The sequence below is a fragment of the Propithecus coquereli genome, unplaced genomic scaffold (assembly GCF_000956105.1).
Source record: "Propithecus coquereli isolate 6110/MARCELLA unplaced genomic scaffold, Pcoq_1.0 Scaffold249, whole genome shotgun sequence".
In the NCBI taxonomy this organism is placed as follows: domain Eukaryota; kingdom Metazoa; phylum Chordata; class Mammalia; order Primates; family Indriidae; genus Propithecus; species Propithecus coquereli.
In genome coordinates, this window is record NW_012148052.1 from 3,229,021 (window position 1) to 3,247,246 (window position 18,226).

At 53.5% G+C, this 18,226-nt stretch overlaps 1 protein-coding gene across 1 annotated transcript; it reads right to left on the bottom strand.

Annotated features, from left to right (window-relative positions):
* Positions 1–1,856: 1,856 nt before the first annotated feature.
* On the bottom strand, positions 1,857–13,959 carry HEYL (hes-related family bHLH transcription factor with YRPW motif-like). The gene is made up of 5 exons (XM_012646778.1): positions 13,826–13,959; positions 7,447–7,513; positions 6,385–6,468; positions 5,059–5,140; positions 1,857–2,613 (listed from the first exon to the last, which is right to left on the bottom strand). Exons 1-5 carry the CDS (start codon positions 13,903–13,905, stop codon positions 1,940–1,942), a joined length of 987 nt encoding a protein of 328 aa, XP_012502232.1. The 5' UTR covers positions 13,906–13,959; the 3' UTR covers positions 1,857–1,939.
* Positions 13,960–18,226: the final 4,267 nt, after the last annotated feature.

Consider the following 18,226-nt stretch of genomic DNA (forward strand, 5'->3'; position numbering starts at 1 on the left):
CTGTCCTGAGTGGCCCCCTTCATTAGAAAGGTGAGGCTGATCTTTGTCTCTGTCACCTCCTCTGTCCCCCTGCCCCCACTTCCAGGAGCCTGTGTGAATCACCTCCCCTGTCCCCCTGTCCCCACTCCTGGAAGCCCGCGTGACCGTCCTGCTCTTCCTCTCCCTCAGGAGCACTCCTGCCAGCGACCCATTCTCTGAAATGACACCCTCTCTCCTCACTGCCCCACAGCTCTGACGGGTCTGGGAGGACAGCAATCTGATCGAACTGGCTCACGCTGAAAATGAAAGGAGTACTTACCTCTCGATCCCTCCTCGAGGAGTCTGCATTTTCAAAAGAGCTTTCTGGGTCACCCAAATGATCTCTGCCCTCTTAACCACTTTTCTGAAAGGGCCCTTTATCCCCAGGGTTTCTACAAACTCTACTTTTGAGCCCATGGAGTCTCCTCTGGGGAGGGTGGGTCCCATCAAAGGGAGGGGGTGGGAGAATCTTCCCAGGGCTGACATCTGCAGCGTTTAATAACCAGCGAGGAACGAGCACCAGTGAATTGCCAGCTCGAGCACCCCACAGCCTTGGATCTGTCAGGCATTAACCAGATGCTGGGGGTCCTCAGGGAAATGTGGGTGGCAGGGGGCACTCGGAGTCCCTCAGGGGGAGCAGATATTTACCAACGAGCAAAGAAGTGTTTCTGCGTTCTGTCAACTGTATGCAACACTGGTCCCACTGGCTGTCAGTTCAGGCTCTGCTAGTCTGCTGGGAATGGTCGCTGGGCCATTGGTTCCCTCCTATTAGAGGAAAGCGGCCTGGGGTGGAGCTGGGTAATGAAATGGCCCCTGAGCAGCGCCAGCTGTGTGGAACCCCGGTGAACACGGTCTCAGGCCCTCGACCCCCTGCGTGACCTTGAAGGGCTGAGCCGCCTCAAACTGTCCTTCCTCTTGCCCCTCCTCGCAGCTATTTTTGTGCAGCCTGACAGCCCCTGGCTGTTTGAGCAGTCTGGCTCTGGGAGCTGGATGCAAACCAGGCAGCACAGACGTCTGGTGCCGAATCCCAGGAGGATTTCTCTCTGGGCGCCACTGCATGGCCACGGCCCCTCCAAACTGTGCACCCAGCCAGGAGGGACCAGACGCCTGGAGCACGGTGACTGCGAGAGGCAGGGAGCTGGGTGCTCCATTGCTCAACCCTGGCTCCGGGCTGTGAGAGCTGTCGAGGCCTGGTGTCAGGACACTCTGTCACAGAGTTTTGCTGCTGCCTGGAAACTTCCCAGCCAGGCTTGTCCAGCCAGCTGTGTGCAGGGACCTGTTAGTCAGCCGTGGGGAGGGGGGTCTGGGAAAAGGGTGTGAGCAGGCCCCACTCTGCCCACAATCTCCAGGCCCTGCCGTAGTGGAGAAAGAGTCTGTCGTGTGGTTCAATGCGATGGGGTGGGCCAAAGACGGGGGCAGGGCAGACAGGGTCCCCAGGAGACCTCTTCGTGGCCCCTGCTCCAGGAAGTGAGGCAGACACTGTTCCACCCCCTCAGGCTGGGAAGGCTGCAGCCAGTCAGGCATTGCTCCTAATTGGGGTCAAACCCCTCCAGGGAAGCAGCCTGCCTCAGGCCCTGGTATCCCTTAGGTTAAAGCTTCGTTCCCAGACCCAAGATTCATGCCTGCTGTCCCCCGTGTCTTGGGCAGGAGAGGGGTCCAGGCACAGCTCCAGGACTCATCTGTGCAGGTGAGAGATGGGACCAAGTCTTTGAGATCAGAACATGTTCAGGAGAGCTGTGTGGACGAGCTGGGTGAGCGGTGAGGAGGAGAGAAGGCCGGAGGACGAGGGGGCCTCTGGTGGCTGGTGCAGGTGCCTTCGCATATGAGTCAGTCCACGAGCAAAGTAGAAAAGGCAGTGCCACTTTTAGAGCTCCTGGAAAAAGAACCTTCCTCACTCCTAGGGGTGGGGGTGGGGGCCAGCTCAGAAAGCCCCAATTTCAGTGATTTCGGAGACCCAGGAGTGGTAGAGCATGGCCCCTGCCGGCCTCCCAGCTGGCCCTGGGGAGGATGGGCTGGCGGCAGGAACAGCCACATAAGCAGCGGACCCTACAGCACCAGGGGGTGAGGGGGAGGAAGACTGCAGGAGGGGAGCGATGTGGCTGCTCCTGGCAGCCCTGTTACTGGGGGCCACGGGCACAGGGGCAGCTGGCCTCTCTGGGGGGCGGGCCCTCCGGGTGGAACATGCTCCTCGACTGGGCAGCAAATTCCTCCGGGGTGGCAGGATGGTGCCAGTGGCCCTGCGAATGGGAGTGGATCGGAGGGCTGGGATGGGGTAAGTGGGAGAGGAGGCGCCAGGGAGGACAGGGCCGGGCACTCTTCCCAGGATGGCGAGCTGGCTGCTCAGGGCTGGCAGCCCCGGACAGCTATGGAAGAAAGACCAGGGCCAGGCGGGGAAGGCCAGGGGGCCGGTGGGTGTGGGCGAAGGCTCCATCTCAGCTGCATAGCTGTTGAGGTGGGAGAGAAGGCGAATCCGGACGGGGTCCGCACGGCTGCTGGGCCCTTCCAGGACCCCCAGGTACCTGATGACCTCGGTGAGGCACTCCCGAAAACCAATGCTCCGGAAGTCAACCGCCAGGGCTCGGGCATCAAAGAATCCTGCAAAGGAAGGCACGATGAGGACATGGCAGGTGCAGGGAGAAGCATGGAGCCCAGGGCCAGACTGTGTGAGTTTTGGACCTGCACCTCCCACTCACTCCTTGGGTGACCCTGGCCATATCATCTAGCTTCTCCGAGCCCCATGTCCCCATCGGCAAAGTGGGAATAAAAATCCCTACCTGGGATGGAGGATGGTGGGCTGTGAGGATCAAAAGAGTTCACTAAACTATGAAGCATTATAAAATGTAAAATATGGTTTTATCACAAGTCATGATTAATACAAAGAAGAAACTCTGTGGCCAAGATAACTTCATTTGGGCAGACATTTGCCAGGCATGAAAGGGCCATGCACATGGAGGTATAAAAGAACCCGGCCTGCCAACAGGGACAGATGTCGGGTGGAGACATGGTGGCAGCAGCCATCAGAGCTGGGAGGCCCCTTGGAGGTGGCATAGTGTAGCAGTGAGGCAGGAGGTCTTTGGAGGCCAGCAGAACTGGATTCAAATCCCCTCTGCCACCTAACTATGGATGGAGAAGTCTCCTCATCTCTCTATGCCTCAATTTCCTTACCTGTAAAATGGGGATATGACAATACCTGCCGCATGGAGTCGTGGGGGTGAAATTAAACACAACAGTGCATAGAAAATGCTCAATAAATGAAACGTTAGCTATCACTTAAACTAGTGGTTTGGTGCCTGTTAGCGTCTGAGTTTGTCCCCCAGCTCAAAAGGCAATCCGGAAAGCAGGACCTCACTCTGGTCCTCAGCTGCTGCCATCAGGTCAGGGACCCTCTCTTTGAGGAACAATGAGGAATTTACAAGGAATACCCACACAGGTATCATACCCTGCCTCTCCATACCTGTTCCTCTCTCGACCAACTACTGGGCAAAAAAGACAGAACTCCAGCCAGCACTGGCCTCGTGACTATGGCAGCAAATATCTGGTCCTTGGTTCATGGCTGAGGACCCCACAGAGGGACAGCTGGGCCAGAGACTATGTTTGGAGTCAGGCCAACTTGCAGGTGACCTGGTTCTGCTGTATACTTAGCCATGTGAATTCGAGCAAATTCCTTCACCTTTCTGTGTTTGCTATTCTTTTCTAACTAACATTTGCTGAGTTCTTACTAAGCACTTAATTGCATTATCTAATTTAATGCCCATAAAAACCCTCTTTTTATTCCCACCTTAGAGATGAGGAAACTGAGGAATCCAGAGGTTAAATCATTTGCCAAGGTCATAAGCTAGTAAGTATTACAGTAGTGCCAGGATTCAAATCCACAGCCTGCACCGTAAACCATAGTTCTGTCTTCCCATTAACGCTTAGCCAGAAAATGGTGATGGCAACCACCCTACCTTCCAGGTTCTTGCAACAATCAAATGAAATAGCATAAGTGTAAGCATTTTGAGAACTACAAAATGCTGCCTACATATTAGTTACTATTTTCTTTTAATCTGATAACCATAAATGTAATTCGAATCTCCCTCACTGGTTCATTAGAGAAAGAAGTCTCCACTGTTAGCAGTGCATTCCTTGGCAGAAGTTCCCAAAGGGACCACCTGCATCAGGTTGGATGGGCTTGTTAAACTTGCAAACTACTAAACTTCAATCTAGACTTACTGCCTTAGGATCTCAGGGAGAGGGAGTGACCCATGACTGTGCCTGCACCCAGATGATACTACTGCACATGGAGGCTTGAGAAGCATCAGGTTGGGCCACTTAAAATGCGATTGTCCTCTTCTGAAGTATTAAGTTAGGTCTTTGGGACTTAGGTCTTTGTGGCCAAGGGCTGTGGAGCTTTCAAGGTTTGCCAGTTGTGAAATCACTAAACACACAGAAAAGCTTTGTGTAGACAAAATTTCCATTTGTCTGGAAGTCTTTTTAAAGTCACAGTTCTAACACTTTATTGTAATGCCCTAGCTTAAAATAACGGAATGAGTTACATTTGCATTCTGTGCAACTATCCTGAGACCTGCTGTGAGTGTGACTTATCACCCCAGCACTGCCAAGGACACAGCAACAGCCCAGAAGGCTAGACCAGTGGGTGGGGATACCAGGCCCCTCCCTGGGTTCAGGTGGGTCACAGACTGGGGTTCAGTGAGAACCAGCTCATTCAGGTGAATCCTTAACAAGGCCAGGGATAGGACCAGTAAGAAAGGCCTGTTACAGAAGAAAGCCCTGCAATGTTGGAGACAGGAAGCAGCTGAGTGGAGGAAGGGTCGGGATGGATGGAGACAGCGGAAGTGGAGAGGAAGATGCTGGAAGAAGAAGAGATGAGCTTTGCAAATGTGCCAGCTGAGTCTGCTTCAGCCCCTGGACAGACTGCGCTCCGTGAGGGCAGGGACCATGCCTACTTCTCTCACCAGCGTACCGCCCCTCCACCGCCCCAGGCCCAGCCCCTAAATATTTGTCGTATGAAAGACTCCTGAGAGAGAAGAGCGGCGGTACCTGTCCCACCAGTGGCATGCAGCATTTTCAAGTGATCCACCGTCATCTGCAACACCTCGGCTTTCTCCAGCTTGGAAGAGCCCTGTGGGTACAGAAGACAGAGGAGTGAAGCCTCCAGTTGAGTCCTGTCACTGGACCTTCTCGATTTTCTCACCTTCCTCCCACTCTGCCACTGCCTGCGACTGGGCTTCTGCTTTGGCCAAGATCTCCAAATCTAGAAGACTCTTTAACTGTCAGTTCTCCTCTCAGTCCACTTGTCTACTGTACTGCTGCTGACCATGCTTCCCGAAACCTCTCCTCCTGTCACCTCCATGACACTACTTTTTCTGGGTTCTCCTTCCACCTTGCCCCTTGCTCTGCCTGTCCCTTAATATGGTGATGTCCCCAGTGCGTGCTAGCTCACTTCTCTTCTCGCTCTGCTGCTCTCCCCAGAGGGCCTGGTCTACATCCAAGGCTACCACCATCACCAGAATGCCACACATGCATACCCATCTGCCTCTCTGGGAAGGCCAGCTCTACTGGGAATCCAACCTTGGACCAAGCACACCCAAGACCTAGCTCAGCATCTCATCCCTAAAGCATCTGTTCTTCCTCTATTCCCCCCTCTTCGCAAGTGTTTCCTGAGCCTCCAGGATCACCTGAACTCCCAGGTGAAACTTGAGCATCACACTCTTCATGTGAGTCCCTGGAGGTCAGACCCAGGTCTAGTTCATGGCCGGTCCCGTGAAGGTTTGAGTGAACATCTGTGGAATGATGGACTTCTTCTCACCAGCACAAGGGAAGGCAGATGTCCTGTGACCTGTGCCTTGGCCCATAGGGTGAGAATCTTAGAGGCCATCTCCTTTAACTGTCTGACTCCCCACTGCGGTCCCCCAAGCCCAACATGTTCAACAACAGCATGCTCACTCCCTGAGTAGCCTGTTCCACTTTCTAATAGCTCTGGAAATGTCAGTAGTGCAGACGGATGGAGGCTTTAGAATCACACAGTCCTGCGCCCCAATTCCGCTCTGCTGGGTACCAGCTGTGCAATCCGGTATACATTACTTCACCTATCCGTGCTTCAGTTTCCTTACCTGTCAACAGGCATAATAATCCCCACCCTTCAGCATGATTTTGAGGAGTCAATTCAATGGGATGATGGGACATAAAACCACAACACCTGAGATGCTCCATTTCCATTCCCTTTATCCCCTGGCCAGTGACAGATAGTAAAGGACCATAGCACCTCAGACAGCCACTACCAATCGATAAGAGATGCCACAAGAAATGGACCTTATCTGCCACCCACACGGCATTTCCTCTAGCACAATCAGCAATGTCACGCACCTGTTTCTCAAAGGCAGTGGGGACCAAGCGCCGCAATTCAGAAAGGCTGCTGTTGATGCGGTCTCGGCGCCGTTTCTCTATGATCTAAAACACAATGACAAGAAGTTACACGCAGGCGCTTCACCACAGTTTCCAATGTGCCTTGATGCACATTGACTCTCATTCCCTCTCACACTATTTCTGTGAGGGAGATAAATCTATTCTCACTTTATGGAGGAGAAAACCAAGGCTCAGAGAAGGACTGGGATTTGCTTAAGCAGAGGTCACGCAGCAAGGAAGGCCAAGCTGGGAGTAGAACGCAGCTCCCTTGCTTTGGTCTGTAGGAGTGATACTCAGAATGTTAAAGCGCGGTGCAGCATGGCACAGACAATCAGAATGGGGACACCAGCCACAGTGCGGGAGCAGGCCCTGGAGGGCCCTATCTGGTACTCTCCCCGCACAATACTGGCAGCAGAACATGGGGAACAGGGCAGAAATTATGACCCCATTTTATGGATAAAGAAAATGAGAACTGGAAGGAAGTGGTTGTCTAGGGGTTTATGGTGAGTGACTGGCAGGCTGGTCTCTGCCAGACCCAGGTGTCTGGGCTCCCAGCGCAGAAGCCCAGCCGCACCGGGTTGGGTGGGGGGTTAGTGGGGCAGGGGACGATGGACAACAGCCGCCTTCTTCTGCTCCTCCCCCACTGGGCATTACTCAGAGGAGATGGAAGTTCTGGACTCACAGAGGAGGCAGAAGATAGGGCAGAGGGGGAGGATGGAACAACCCTAACCGCCTATTGTGTGTCAGCTATTGTTCAAAGCGCTACACTAATTCACTTAATCTGCAAAACAGCCTTTTAAGGGAGGCACTGTCATTATTCCAGTTACACAGATGAAGAAATGAGGCCCAGAGAGGTTAAGTGGCTTGCCCCAAGTCACCCTGGTAGCTACTGGCAGAGTCAGGATTTGAACCGGGACAGTTAGTTTCGGGGTGAAGTTTCTGACCAGGGCTCCCCCGGCCAGGCTGCAGGGGATTCAGGGCAACCCTTTGTTGGGCAGCTCAAAGGCTGAGGCGGGCACTCACCCCTCTGCGTTTCTTCCTAGCTTGCATCTGCGAAGGGCTGGGGGTGGACAGCGGCCTGGCCATCTGGCTGGAGAGGAAGAGAAAGGCTGGTTTTTCAGAGCCGGGGGAGCATCTCCCTGGCCTGGGCTGACCTCGGAGGCCGGGAAGAGCCGCAGGGTGGGCGTGGGAGGGGGCGCCCCGATGCTCCCCGGGGGCTCATTTCTCCCCGGGCCAAGCCCTCCCAATCCCTCCGAGCGGCCGCGGGCTTCTGGGCTCTTGGACCCGCCTGGCTCAGCCTCACCCCTCGCCCTTCGCCTCTCGCGGCGGCCGTCGGGGAACCGGGAACCACGAACCGCTCGGGCTCCTGCAACCCGATCCCCGGGGGCGGGGCGGGCGAGGGCACGGGCCGGCGGCGGCGGGGCCGGGCCGGGCGGGTTGGGTTTCAGAGGGAGCCGCTGGGAACGAGCGTGGAAAGAGCAGATGCCGCCGCTTCCCACGGGCCGGGCGCGCCGGCCGCCCGCCCTCGGCCCGGCCTGCAGCTGCCGCCTCCTCCCACGCGGCGCGGCCGGGGGCGAGAGGGAGGCGGCATCTGGGTCACAGGCCTCTCTCGGATGCTCGGGGACACTGCCCTGGCCTCCCAGAAGGCCCCGTCCCCCATAACCTCGGCCTCCCCTCCCATCCCGGGCCTTCCCTCTGCAGCCGGGCTGAATGATGGATGTTTGCTCACACCCCAGGAGCTCCCATTACAGAGAAGAGGCTCAGCCCCGGGGCTTTTCCTGTCCAGACTTTGACAAAAATAATCTCCAGCCCGACTGCTAACCCTCTTAACGTTTCTGCTCCAGAGGCTCTCTTAGAATGGCGAGGATTTGCCGAGACCCGCTGAGGTATCATTCATTTGGCCAACGCCTCTGCTTCTGTGTTGGGGCTGGTGCTGGGTACCCTGGGCCCGGCCCCAGACCTCCACACACAGCTCAGCTCCAGTGGGGAGACACTGCATGAGCAAACCACAGAGTGACCCCCCACCCCCGCCATTTCTGAAGGCAAAATGCCACACATCTGAGTAGGAACCCATGAGCTAGGCTCACCCCACATCTGCCCCTCCTCCCCCTGGTGTCCCCATTTGAGCTGAGGTGCCCCAGCTTCCAGATATGCAAGATGGAAACCTGATGCCCTCTTTGATTCCTCATCCTCCTCACCCCCACCTCATCAAAACATGCCCATTCCATGTCTAAAGTACATCTCATATTCATCCTCTGCATCTCCACCACCCCTCAGTGCCAAGTCACTGTCACCTTTTTTTTTTTTTTTTGAGACAGAGTCTCACTCTTTTGCCCGGGCTAGAGTGCCATGGCGTCAGCCTAGCTCACAGCAACCTCAAACTCCTGGGCTCAAGCGATCCTCCTGCCTCAGCCTCCCGAGTAGCTGGGACTACAGGCATGCGCCACCATGCCCGGCTAATTTTTTCTATATATGTATTTTTAGTTGTCCAGATAATTTCTTTCTATTTTTAGTAGAGACGGGGTCTCGCTCTTGCTCAGGCTGGTCTCGAACTCCTGACCTTGAGCGATCCACCCGCCTCAGCCTCCCAGAATGCTAGGATTACAGGCGTGAGCCACCGTGCCCAGCCTCACTGTCACCTTTTAACTGGACGACTGCAAGAGCCTATTGTTGGGTCCCTTTGCACCCTCTTTAACCCTTACAAGCCCATCTCCACGCTGCAGGCAGAGTGATCATTTAAAATGCAAATTTTATCTTGCAAAACTCTTCAGTGGCTCCCCAGTGCTTTTAGGATCAAGGCCACCATCCTTCAAGTGGCTCAACTGGCCCTTGTCACCTCCTAGACTCAACTCTCTTGCTTTGTATATGCCAGCCTATGCATGCACCAACTCTTTCCTGCAGTTGAACATACTGTCCCCTAGCCTAGAATTCTTTGGTCCACCCCATCTCCCTACCCCAAGCCCCAGCCCCTTTGCCCAGTAACTTCTACCATCCCCCAGATCTCAACTCAAACATCACTTCCCCAGGGAGTTTTTTCTGATATCTCCCATCCCACTGCTCGACACTCTCCTAGGATCCTGCATTCACAGCATTTAAACCAGTTTGCTGTTTTATATTTATATGGTTATTTGATTGATGTCTATCTCTCCAACAAATCCATAAGCTCCATGAAGCCACAAACCATGTCTGTTTCATTCACTACTTTAGCCCCTGTACTCAGCAAGTGTTTGGAACATGGCAGAACTCTTGGTGGAGCTTCCTTCTCCTGCCCTTGTCTTTGGCATCACTAAGGAACAGAGAAGGAAGCACCATAAAATCTCTATCCTAGGCCTTTGTGGAATGGGGGCATATGTAGCTTACCAGAAGGGTCCCAGCCCATGTGATTACCCTTGGCATTTGAGGTTGGATCATTTTCATGAACTGCTCAAAGACAGAAGGTTGCAGAAGAGACCAGACAGAATTTGTCAAATCCTACTGCTCTGCCCTGGCTTTGTCCAGCCACATATGGAAAATGATATCGCTCACCCAAATATCTGGACAAGCAGAACTATAATAGTTAGAAGCCTGTAATGGCTCCTAGGAGGGAGGGCCCCGGCAAGCGAGGTCCAGGGCTCAGATGGCCAGATCCTGAGATCTGTAAGGCAGCTTGTTTACAAAGCCTCCCTGGTTCACTGGGGACAAGCCCCAAGAGCCAAGGTACACTAAGAAACTCAGCCTTTGTTCCCCCCCAGCTGGATAAAGCATCTCTTGGGGTATTGGGTTAGCCTTGCACACGTCACTGCCTCTCAGCCTGATCCCTCCTCTGGGACCATCTGTTGGAGGCTGACGCACCCATTTCAGGGCAAGGCAGTTCTGCCATCCCTTTTTCCAGTGCCTGGTCAGTTTTTCTGTGACCTCCCCTCCCCTGTATCTCACAGGCAAATATCACTTCACAGTTTTCTTGGCACCACTGAGTATATTTCCCTCCTCTGAGCCTTACAAAAGCCCCATTTCACAGATGAAGATGCTGAACCTCAGGGAGCTAAAGCAACTTGCCCAGCCCACACAGCTGCTAAGGAGCGAAGTGAGCAGGGTATCCATGTCCTCTTGCTCCACATTCAGCATGTTTTCCCTTCTAATTCCTACTTCCTGTCTTTCTGAATAGCCCTCCAGTCCCCTTATCCTTAAAGCTCCCAAGAGCCCAGCCAGAGCTCCCTTCCAGCCTGTGATCTGGCCTTGACAGTGGGAGGAGGTGTGGGAGCTTCTCGTCTGGGAGTCTGAAAATAAGGCAGATTTTCATGGACCCAGAGAAGATATGTTGACCATCAACATCAAGATCTGCTCCATGGGCCTCTAGTGGCTCCTAGCCAGAAGTCCAGGGTGGTCTGGGGGTGGGTGGGGGGCTTTCCAGGTGGTCCTGACCACCCTCCATGCTGACTCCCCTTGGGAACCCCCTCCTGGAACCCTTGCAGTCAATCCCATTCCTTTTGCATCAACCCAAGGCAGACTCACAACGTCCCAAATGACGGGATCTCACTGAGCATATCTGTAAATGAGGAAACTCAAAGAGGAGAAGGGATCTTCCCCAGGCCACGTAGCAAATTAGAGGAAAATCCAGAACTAGAGCCAGGGCTACTGGCTCTTAACCCAGTGCTCTTGCTAGTACACACCACATGTTCATCATCCCACCATGGATATCTCAGAGCCAGTACTTTTTGTTCTAGACAGCACTTCCACATCCATTTGTCTCTCATTTATTGCACAACAGCCCTGTGAGTTAAGTATTATTTGGGCCATTTCCATTTAGGAAAAATAATCCTTATATAAGCGGAGTGACAGAGACACAAAGAGTTAAGAATCATGCCAGTAAGTCCAGTCTTCAGATTTCCAGCCCCTTCCTTAGACCACGCTGTCTCATGAGTATGGTGCTCCCAACTGAATGGTAACCCCTTTGACAGCAGCATTATACTGGAAGTTACCTTGTGCCAAAACAGGGAGCTATGTGTTTTACGTGTGTTATTTCATAAAAGCCTCCTCCTGTGAGGCAGGTATTAGCATTCTCATTTTGAAAGGGAGAAAACTGAGGCTCAGAAAGGGGTACAGTCACTTACCTTAGTTAATGGTGTTGAAATTCAAACTCAGGTCTATCTGACTTCAAAGGCCACCATATGCCTTAAATCACGTAGGAATGACCCATAGACCTTGATCCAGTGTCTGACATGTGACAGGTGCTCCTTAGATGTTTGCAGAGGGAGAGGGGAGGCTATATTCTCAGTTTGGACCCAGCAGGTGTCAGGGGACCAGGTTCAGATGGGAGCTCCGTTCAGATGTGGCAGAATACTACTGCCAGGCAGATGCCCACAGTGACGGTGGGACACACCCTGCTCTTTCCTCTTATGTCTCTGAGTGTGGGGGATTTGCCCCCTGCCTCTGACCCCAGGAGGCTGGCTGCCCCAGTCCTGTGGCCCTTGTCACTGTTTATCTGGCTGTCTTTGTACATGAAGCTCTTCTTCCCTGAGAGTTCCCTGAGGGCAGAGGCTGAGCAGGATACATCTGGGCCCCCTAAGCCCAGCCCAGGGTCTGGGCCACAGCAGGCATCGTTCAGCGCTCCCTGAATTGAAGCATTGATGTCTGCTGGGGGGAGGGCCCTTTGGTAAGTGCTACAAAGAGGCATCTATAAGTCAGCCCCTGCCAGATGTCCAACTGCTTTCTCTCCTCAGAGGGGGCTGCTCCTCTAAGAACTGTCTCTAAAAATGGGCTCTGTACATACAGAAAATGCTATCCATATAGGAAAAAAACTGTCCACTGACCCTTTATGCCTCCATTTGGGCAGTTGCCCAGATGCCATCACCTTCAAGAAGCCCTCCCTGTCATCTTTGGTTGTGAGTGACCTCTCTCCACTTAGATGCCCTCACAGCCCACAGTCTCTCTCTTTCCATCCTGTCCATGATCTTTGTGTGACCTGGCAGGTCACTGAACAGGCCATGAACTTGTGGAGGACAGAAGCCAGCTCTGATGAGCCTAGCTCTCTGGCATTAATTTTGTGCCCCTGATCTATGAAGACCCAATGACATTGAATTTGAGACACCAACACTGAATTCTCCAACACCATCACACGGTGGTGGGCTTTCCCCTTGCCCCTAGTGGGCAACAAGCTCAAAGAATTGCTTCTTTAAATAGCAGTTTCTGCTAAATAATTTAGAAAGACTGATATGGTGCCTAGGAATTATATTTTACACCCTAAAACCTAATGTACAGGGTGCAAGAGGCATATCTATTGCCCTACCCCTATTATGAATAATTGGCATTTGGTGGCATTTTTCTGGCCTTAGGAAACTGGAGAGCATTGAAATTATGAAATGCCCTCAAAAACATCCCTGAGAAGTAACTGAATTCCCCTCCAATTCTATTCTAGAGAGTCAGGTTTGGATGAACCGAGAGAGACGAGGTATCCCTCTCCTACTCCTGTCCTCCTTTATTTTACTGATGAGGAAACAGGCTAAGACAGGGAAACCAACGGCCACATGGTGAGTTGGCTGCAGATTTGGGGCTGGGACCCAGGCCTGCAGACTCCCATTCAGTCCCTGTAGCTCTTTCAGGGTGCTGGGTATCACATGAGGTGTGCCTGACACTAAGCATTCGCTAGGCATCAAGCCCTATACGTACATTATCTCAACTGATTTTCCCAATACTATTATTCATGCCCATTTTACAGATGAAAAAACTGAAGCTTAGAGAGTTCCCAGAGCTGGAAGGTAGCAGAACTATATAAGTGCAGTTGGTTCTACAGGTTCGAAGCAGGTCAGAATACCTCATAAGAGCTGAAAGGCACTGGCCGCAGAGGAGACACAACAGGAAGAGCACTGGAATTGGAGTCTAGGCCCTTGCAAGTCAGCTATTATTTTCTTCCATACCAACACCCTAATTCCAAAGTCCATTTGCTCAAAGGAGGAGAGATTTTCTTTTCCCTGAAACTTTTTGTGGACTACATGAAAACTGCACCAGAACTAGGGTAAAATTGGGAAAGTATGGTTATTCTGCGTAGTCAGCAGATTCCGGACAGGGGGTGTGGTACCAACAGCCTGTGAAGGTTTCCTTTTCAGGGAAAACTCCTCACCAATTTCCTACCCCCCCCCCCCGCACTTCAACAGAACCACGATCACCCACTGGCCGTCAGACCCCCCTCTTCCCCGCGAGCTGAACTCTGTCTCCACCTCAGCATCCCAAACCTTCAGTGGCTGAGAGCGCGCAGGACCCCAGGCACTGGCTCGGGTAACGGCACAGCCCGCACACGCCACACCTGCGGCCACCGCGCACACCTGCCTCCGCGGAGGCTGTACCTGCCGACCCGCACAGCCAGTGTGCCCGTCGGGGCGCTCCCCACCCCGTTCGCCCTCCCTCAGTCCCCGCATCCGGCCCTTACCTCAGCTCGCCCTCGCAGCCCACGTCGATGGGTCCTTCCGACTCGCCGTCCGAGCCGCTCGGCTCCCTGGGCCGCTTCATGGCGATCGCAGGCTGCCTGGGTCTCAGCCCCGCGTCCAGGGCTCTGAGTCGCCCAGTCGGGCCCCGCCCCGGCCCCGCCCCGGGGGCGCCGCCGCCGCCCTTTCCCAGGGCCCTTTCCTGCGCCGCAGCCCGGGGCGCCCCGGCGGCCCTCGCCCCCGCGGTGACGCGCCGCCAAGCCGTGGGAAGGCCCTGGGCGGTCTCTGCCCCCACCGACGGCTGGGAGGTCCGGCTCGCTGCGCTGTCTGGGCCGCCGCGCGCTGGGTGGCCTTGGGCAGGTGCCCTGGGAGGCCCCATGGGGAAGCCAGAGGTCCCCTTCTGTCCTGGTTCGCTGTGGGCGCCGCTGGCCCGTGAAGGCGCCGCTCCGATACCCCAGCTTCTGCAAGGTCCAGCCCGATCATCGTGTTCCCCAGTTCCCGCCTCCTGGGGTTCTGGGGAGGCAGGTACACCAGGCTTGTCCAGATTGGTGGGGGTGGCTATGGACTACTAATCCTCCACTAGAATGGTCCCTAGCAGCTCCTCCCACAGGGGCCCAAAGAGTGGTGGGGAGAGGGGGACACTCACACATGTGAGAGAGGGGGCGATCAGCCCCCAAAAGGAATGTCTTAAGTTGCGATGGGGGACCTGAGAAGGCTGGGCCCTGGCCAAGGTCCCTGAGGGCTGACTTGGCAGTGGTGGTGGGGTGTCCCTGGGAATCAGTTCCCAATTCACCAGAGGCGGAGCTATTCTGGGAGGCCAAGAGGCGGGGAAAGGGCTCTTTCCAGAAGCTATGGCCTGGCTTCAAAATGGGGGAGAGGAGGAGAAGGGAAGACAACTCCCCACTCCCAGCCTCTCTTTCTGGAGCTTCCCCCTTCTGACAACAGACCAAAGTGTTCACTCAGTGAGGGCTCTGGCTGCCCTGCCCATAGGAAGGGGAACTCATGGAAAATTCTCAGAGATCCACCTACCATCCTCATGGGCCAATGCCTCAGAGAAGCCCCCAAGGCTCAGAAGGAAGCACAAGGGGAGCAGCTTGAGGGTGGACTTCTCGGGCAGGGAAGAGGAGATGGTGAAGAAGATCTTGGTGTGGTAGGTCACACACCAGAGAAGTCTCTTCCCTTGGACCACAGGCCCAGAGGCAATCACGCATTCAAGGAGGAGAAAGGGGTTGGTCATCTGAGAACTTTCATCCCCAAAGCAAGACCTGCTTGGGGACACTTGATTACTTGGTGGGAAAGAACATTCCTGTGACCTCTTCTGTACACATCCACAGACACAACAACTTGGCCAAGTATACAAACACACACAGACTTATAGATACTCACCGATATGATACACACAACTGTCATGAGCTGTCAGTACCAGGAAGCCCTGGTGGCCACCCCACCCACACCTACAGACTCTCTTATTCCAGATGCCCTCAGCACTCACATAACTTCTGCGGGCACATGCCAGTGCAGTGGAAACCTCAATCAACATAGAAGTTGCACAATCCGTGCGCTATGCATTCCCTGGAAAGGCAGGCATCAAGGAAGCCTCCCAGAGGTCAGCCCTGTGGATTGTAGGATGGGTGGCAGCATCCCTGGCCCCTACCCACTAGATGCCAGTAGTGCCTGCCCCAGTCGTGGCATTGAAAATATCTCCAGGCCAGGGGCGGTGGCTCACACCTGTAATCCTAGCACTCTGGGAGGCTGAGGTGGGAGAACCGCTTGAGGCCAGGAGTTAGAGACCAATCTGAGCACCATGGTGAGACTCTATATCTACAAAATTTTTTTAAAAAATTAGCTGAGCATGGTGGCATGCACCTGTAGTCCCAGCTACTCAGGAAGCTGAGGCAGGAGTTTGAAGTTGCAGTGAGCTATGATGACACCACTGCACTCTAGGCACAGTGACTGAGCAAGGCACTGTCTCAAAAAAAAAAAAAAAAAAAAAACCCAAAAAACAAAAAAACTCCAGATAATACCAAATGTCCTTTGGGAGAGAAATCACCCTCTGTTGAGAACCACTGGTCTGGAGAAACACCAAGATTTAAAGGTTGAGTAGAAGAGAAAGTGCTGCCAGAAAAGCCTGAAAAGGAACAGCAAGGGGGGTGGAGGAGAGCCAAGAGGGGGTGTGGCAGGAGCCAAAAGAGTGTTTCAAGGACTTGGTCATGATCCTTTAAAATGCCAGTCAGATCATATCACTTCCTGCCCAAAACCATCCATAGGCTTCACATTCCGTTTGGAATAAAATACCAGCAGCCTACCATGGTTTATATATAGGTGACTATATAATTTATTATCTAAACCTGGGCACCTTTGAGAGTGAAAGGAGGCAGTACTAACAATTATGCCATGGCAGTCCAGGACACACTGTAAACTCTGGCCCCCACCACCTCTGCAGCTTCATCCCCGACCACTTTCTGCCTTACTCACTCAGCCACGCGAGAGCCTTCTTACTTCCTGCCTCGGGGCTTTGCGTTTGCTGTTCTTTTCCACCTAGACTCCTCTTCCCCCAGATTGCCTCAGATTCTCTCCCATTCTGGTCTTTGTTCAAATGTCATGTCCTCAGAGAGGACACTCCTGACCCCCCTCTCTGAAATAGCCACCAATCCCCCAGTCCCTCTGTGTCTCCACCTCCCTTTACCTTATTCCACAGCATCTGCTAATATCATTGACATTATACTGCTCTATGTTTATTGTCCGTGTTCCCCATGAGAAAAAGAAGGCAAATTCACTGAGGGCAGAGATTTGTCTCTTCTGTTCCCTGTGACTCCCCAGCGCCTAGACCAGTGCCTGGCATGTCACAGGTGTGCAATGCATACTTGCTGGCAGAAAAAATTCATGGGAGAAGCTTGACTGTGATGGGAAAGTAAACTAGGACAATAACTGGAGGAAAATGTGGAGTTCAGGGTTTGTTTGCTTTTGCTTGGTTTTAAGATGGCAGAGAGTCAGGCACAGATCAAGCGACAGGAAATGCTCACTCCATAGGACCTTTATGAAAAGGCTTCCACCTTGACTGTGAAGTTCTTGGAGGTAAGAATCATTTTTGTTGTTCATTATTTTGCCTTTTAGTGCCCGGCATATAGAAGGCATTCTAAAATATTGGTGAAATAAATAAATAATAATAATGAAAAGAAATTTTTTGTTGTACTTAACACGCTAGGTGTAGTCCTAAGTCTTTTGACATATATTAACTCATTTAAATCTCACAACAACTCTATAAGAGAAGTTACTATTATTATCCCATTTTACCGAGATACAGGGAAGTTAAGTAACTTACCCAAGATCACACAGCCAGTTAGTGGTAGAAATGGAATTCTAACCAGGCAGGCTGCACCAGAATCCATGCTGGTAACCACCGCATCATGCATTAGAGTGGCCAGGCAATAAGGACTGGAATAGAGTGGGTAGAAGAAGAGGGAACAGATCTGAGTGATACTGAGTTCCTGTCTGGGTGACTGAATGGGCGAAGGTGACAGGCACCAATGGGAAACACTGGAGAAGGTAAGGAGTTCAGTATGGCCATGCTGTTTGTGAGACCCAGGGGACATCAGCAGGAGAACCCAGAGAGAGGTCTAGGCTGGAGTAGAGATCTGGGGACTGGTAGCTGAAGACATGAGGCACATGAGATGTCTGTCGCAGGGAGCTAGTGCAGAGCAAGATGGGGGGAAAACCTAGGATCGGACCCAGGGAATCAACAGCCAAAGAAACTCTGGGAAGGAGGAAGAGACTTAGGCAAGAGTGGAGCACCGGGGGCCAAGGCAAGGAAGAGCCAAGGAAAGGGCTCATCACCAGTCCAGGCACTCCAAGGGGAAGTCACCAGATCACAGAGGCCTTGGCATGAACGGAGGAGGCAGAGGCAAGGGCAGGACTCCATGGACCAGGAAGTGTCTGGCGGTGGGAAGCAGAAACACGTTTGGAAAAGGAGCAGGCCCATGAGAGAGGGCACCCCAGGCAGCTCAGGGGCCAATTTGCTGGCTGATGAAGAAGTGGTCAGGAGTAGGAGAGGCATGCGCCCCGGGGGGACCCAGGGGTAGCAGGCAGCCTCAACCCAAAGGGAGGGAGGCAGAGAGAGGACCTCTCTTCTCTCCTCTCCCCCACCACCCCTACCTCCACCCCTGTCCCCCTGCCCTAGAGCTGAACGGGTAGGAGATTTTCAGGAACAGCTTTCAGCTCGGGAGAGACTCTCTCCATCCCTGCCCGCCGCACTGGGCCAGTCCCGGTCTTCTCTCAGGGCTGGTGTTCAGATTACCGAACTGACGGCCCGGGCTCCACACAGTTGGCGTGCCTGTGGACCATATGCTGGAACAGGATTCCAGAAACCTCGGCGGGGCCAGGCACTGGGCCTGTAGCTGCTGCATGGT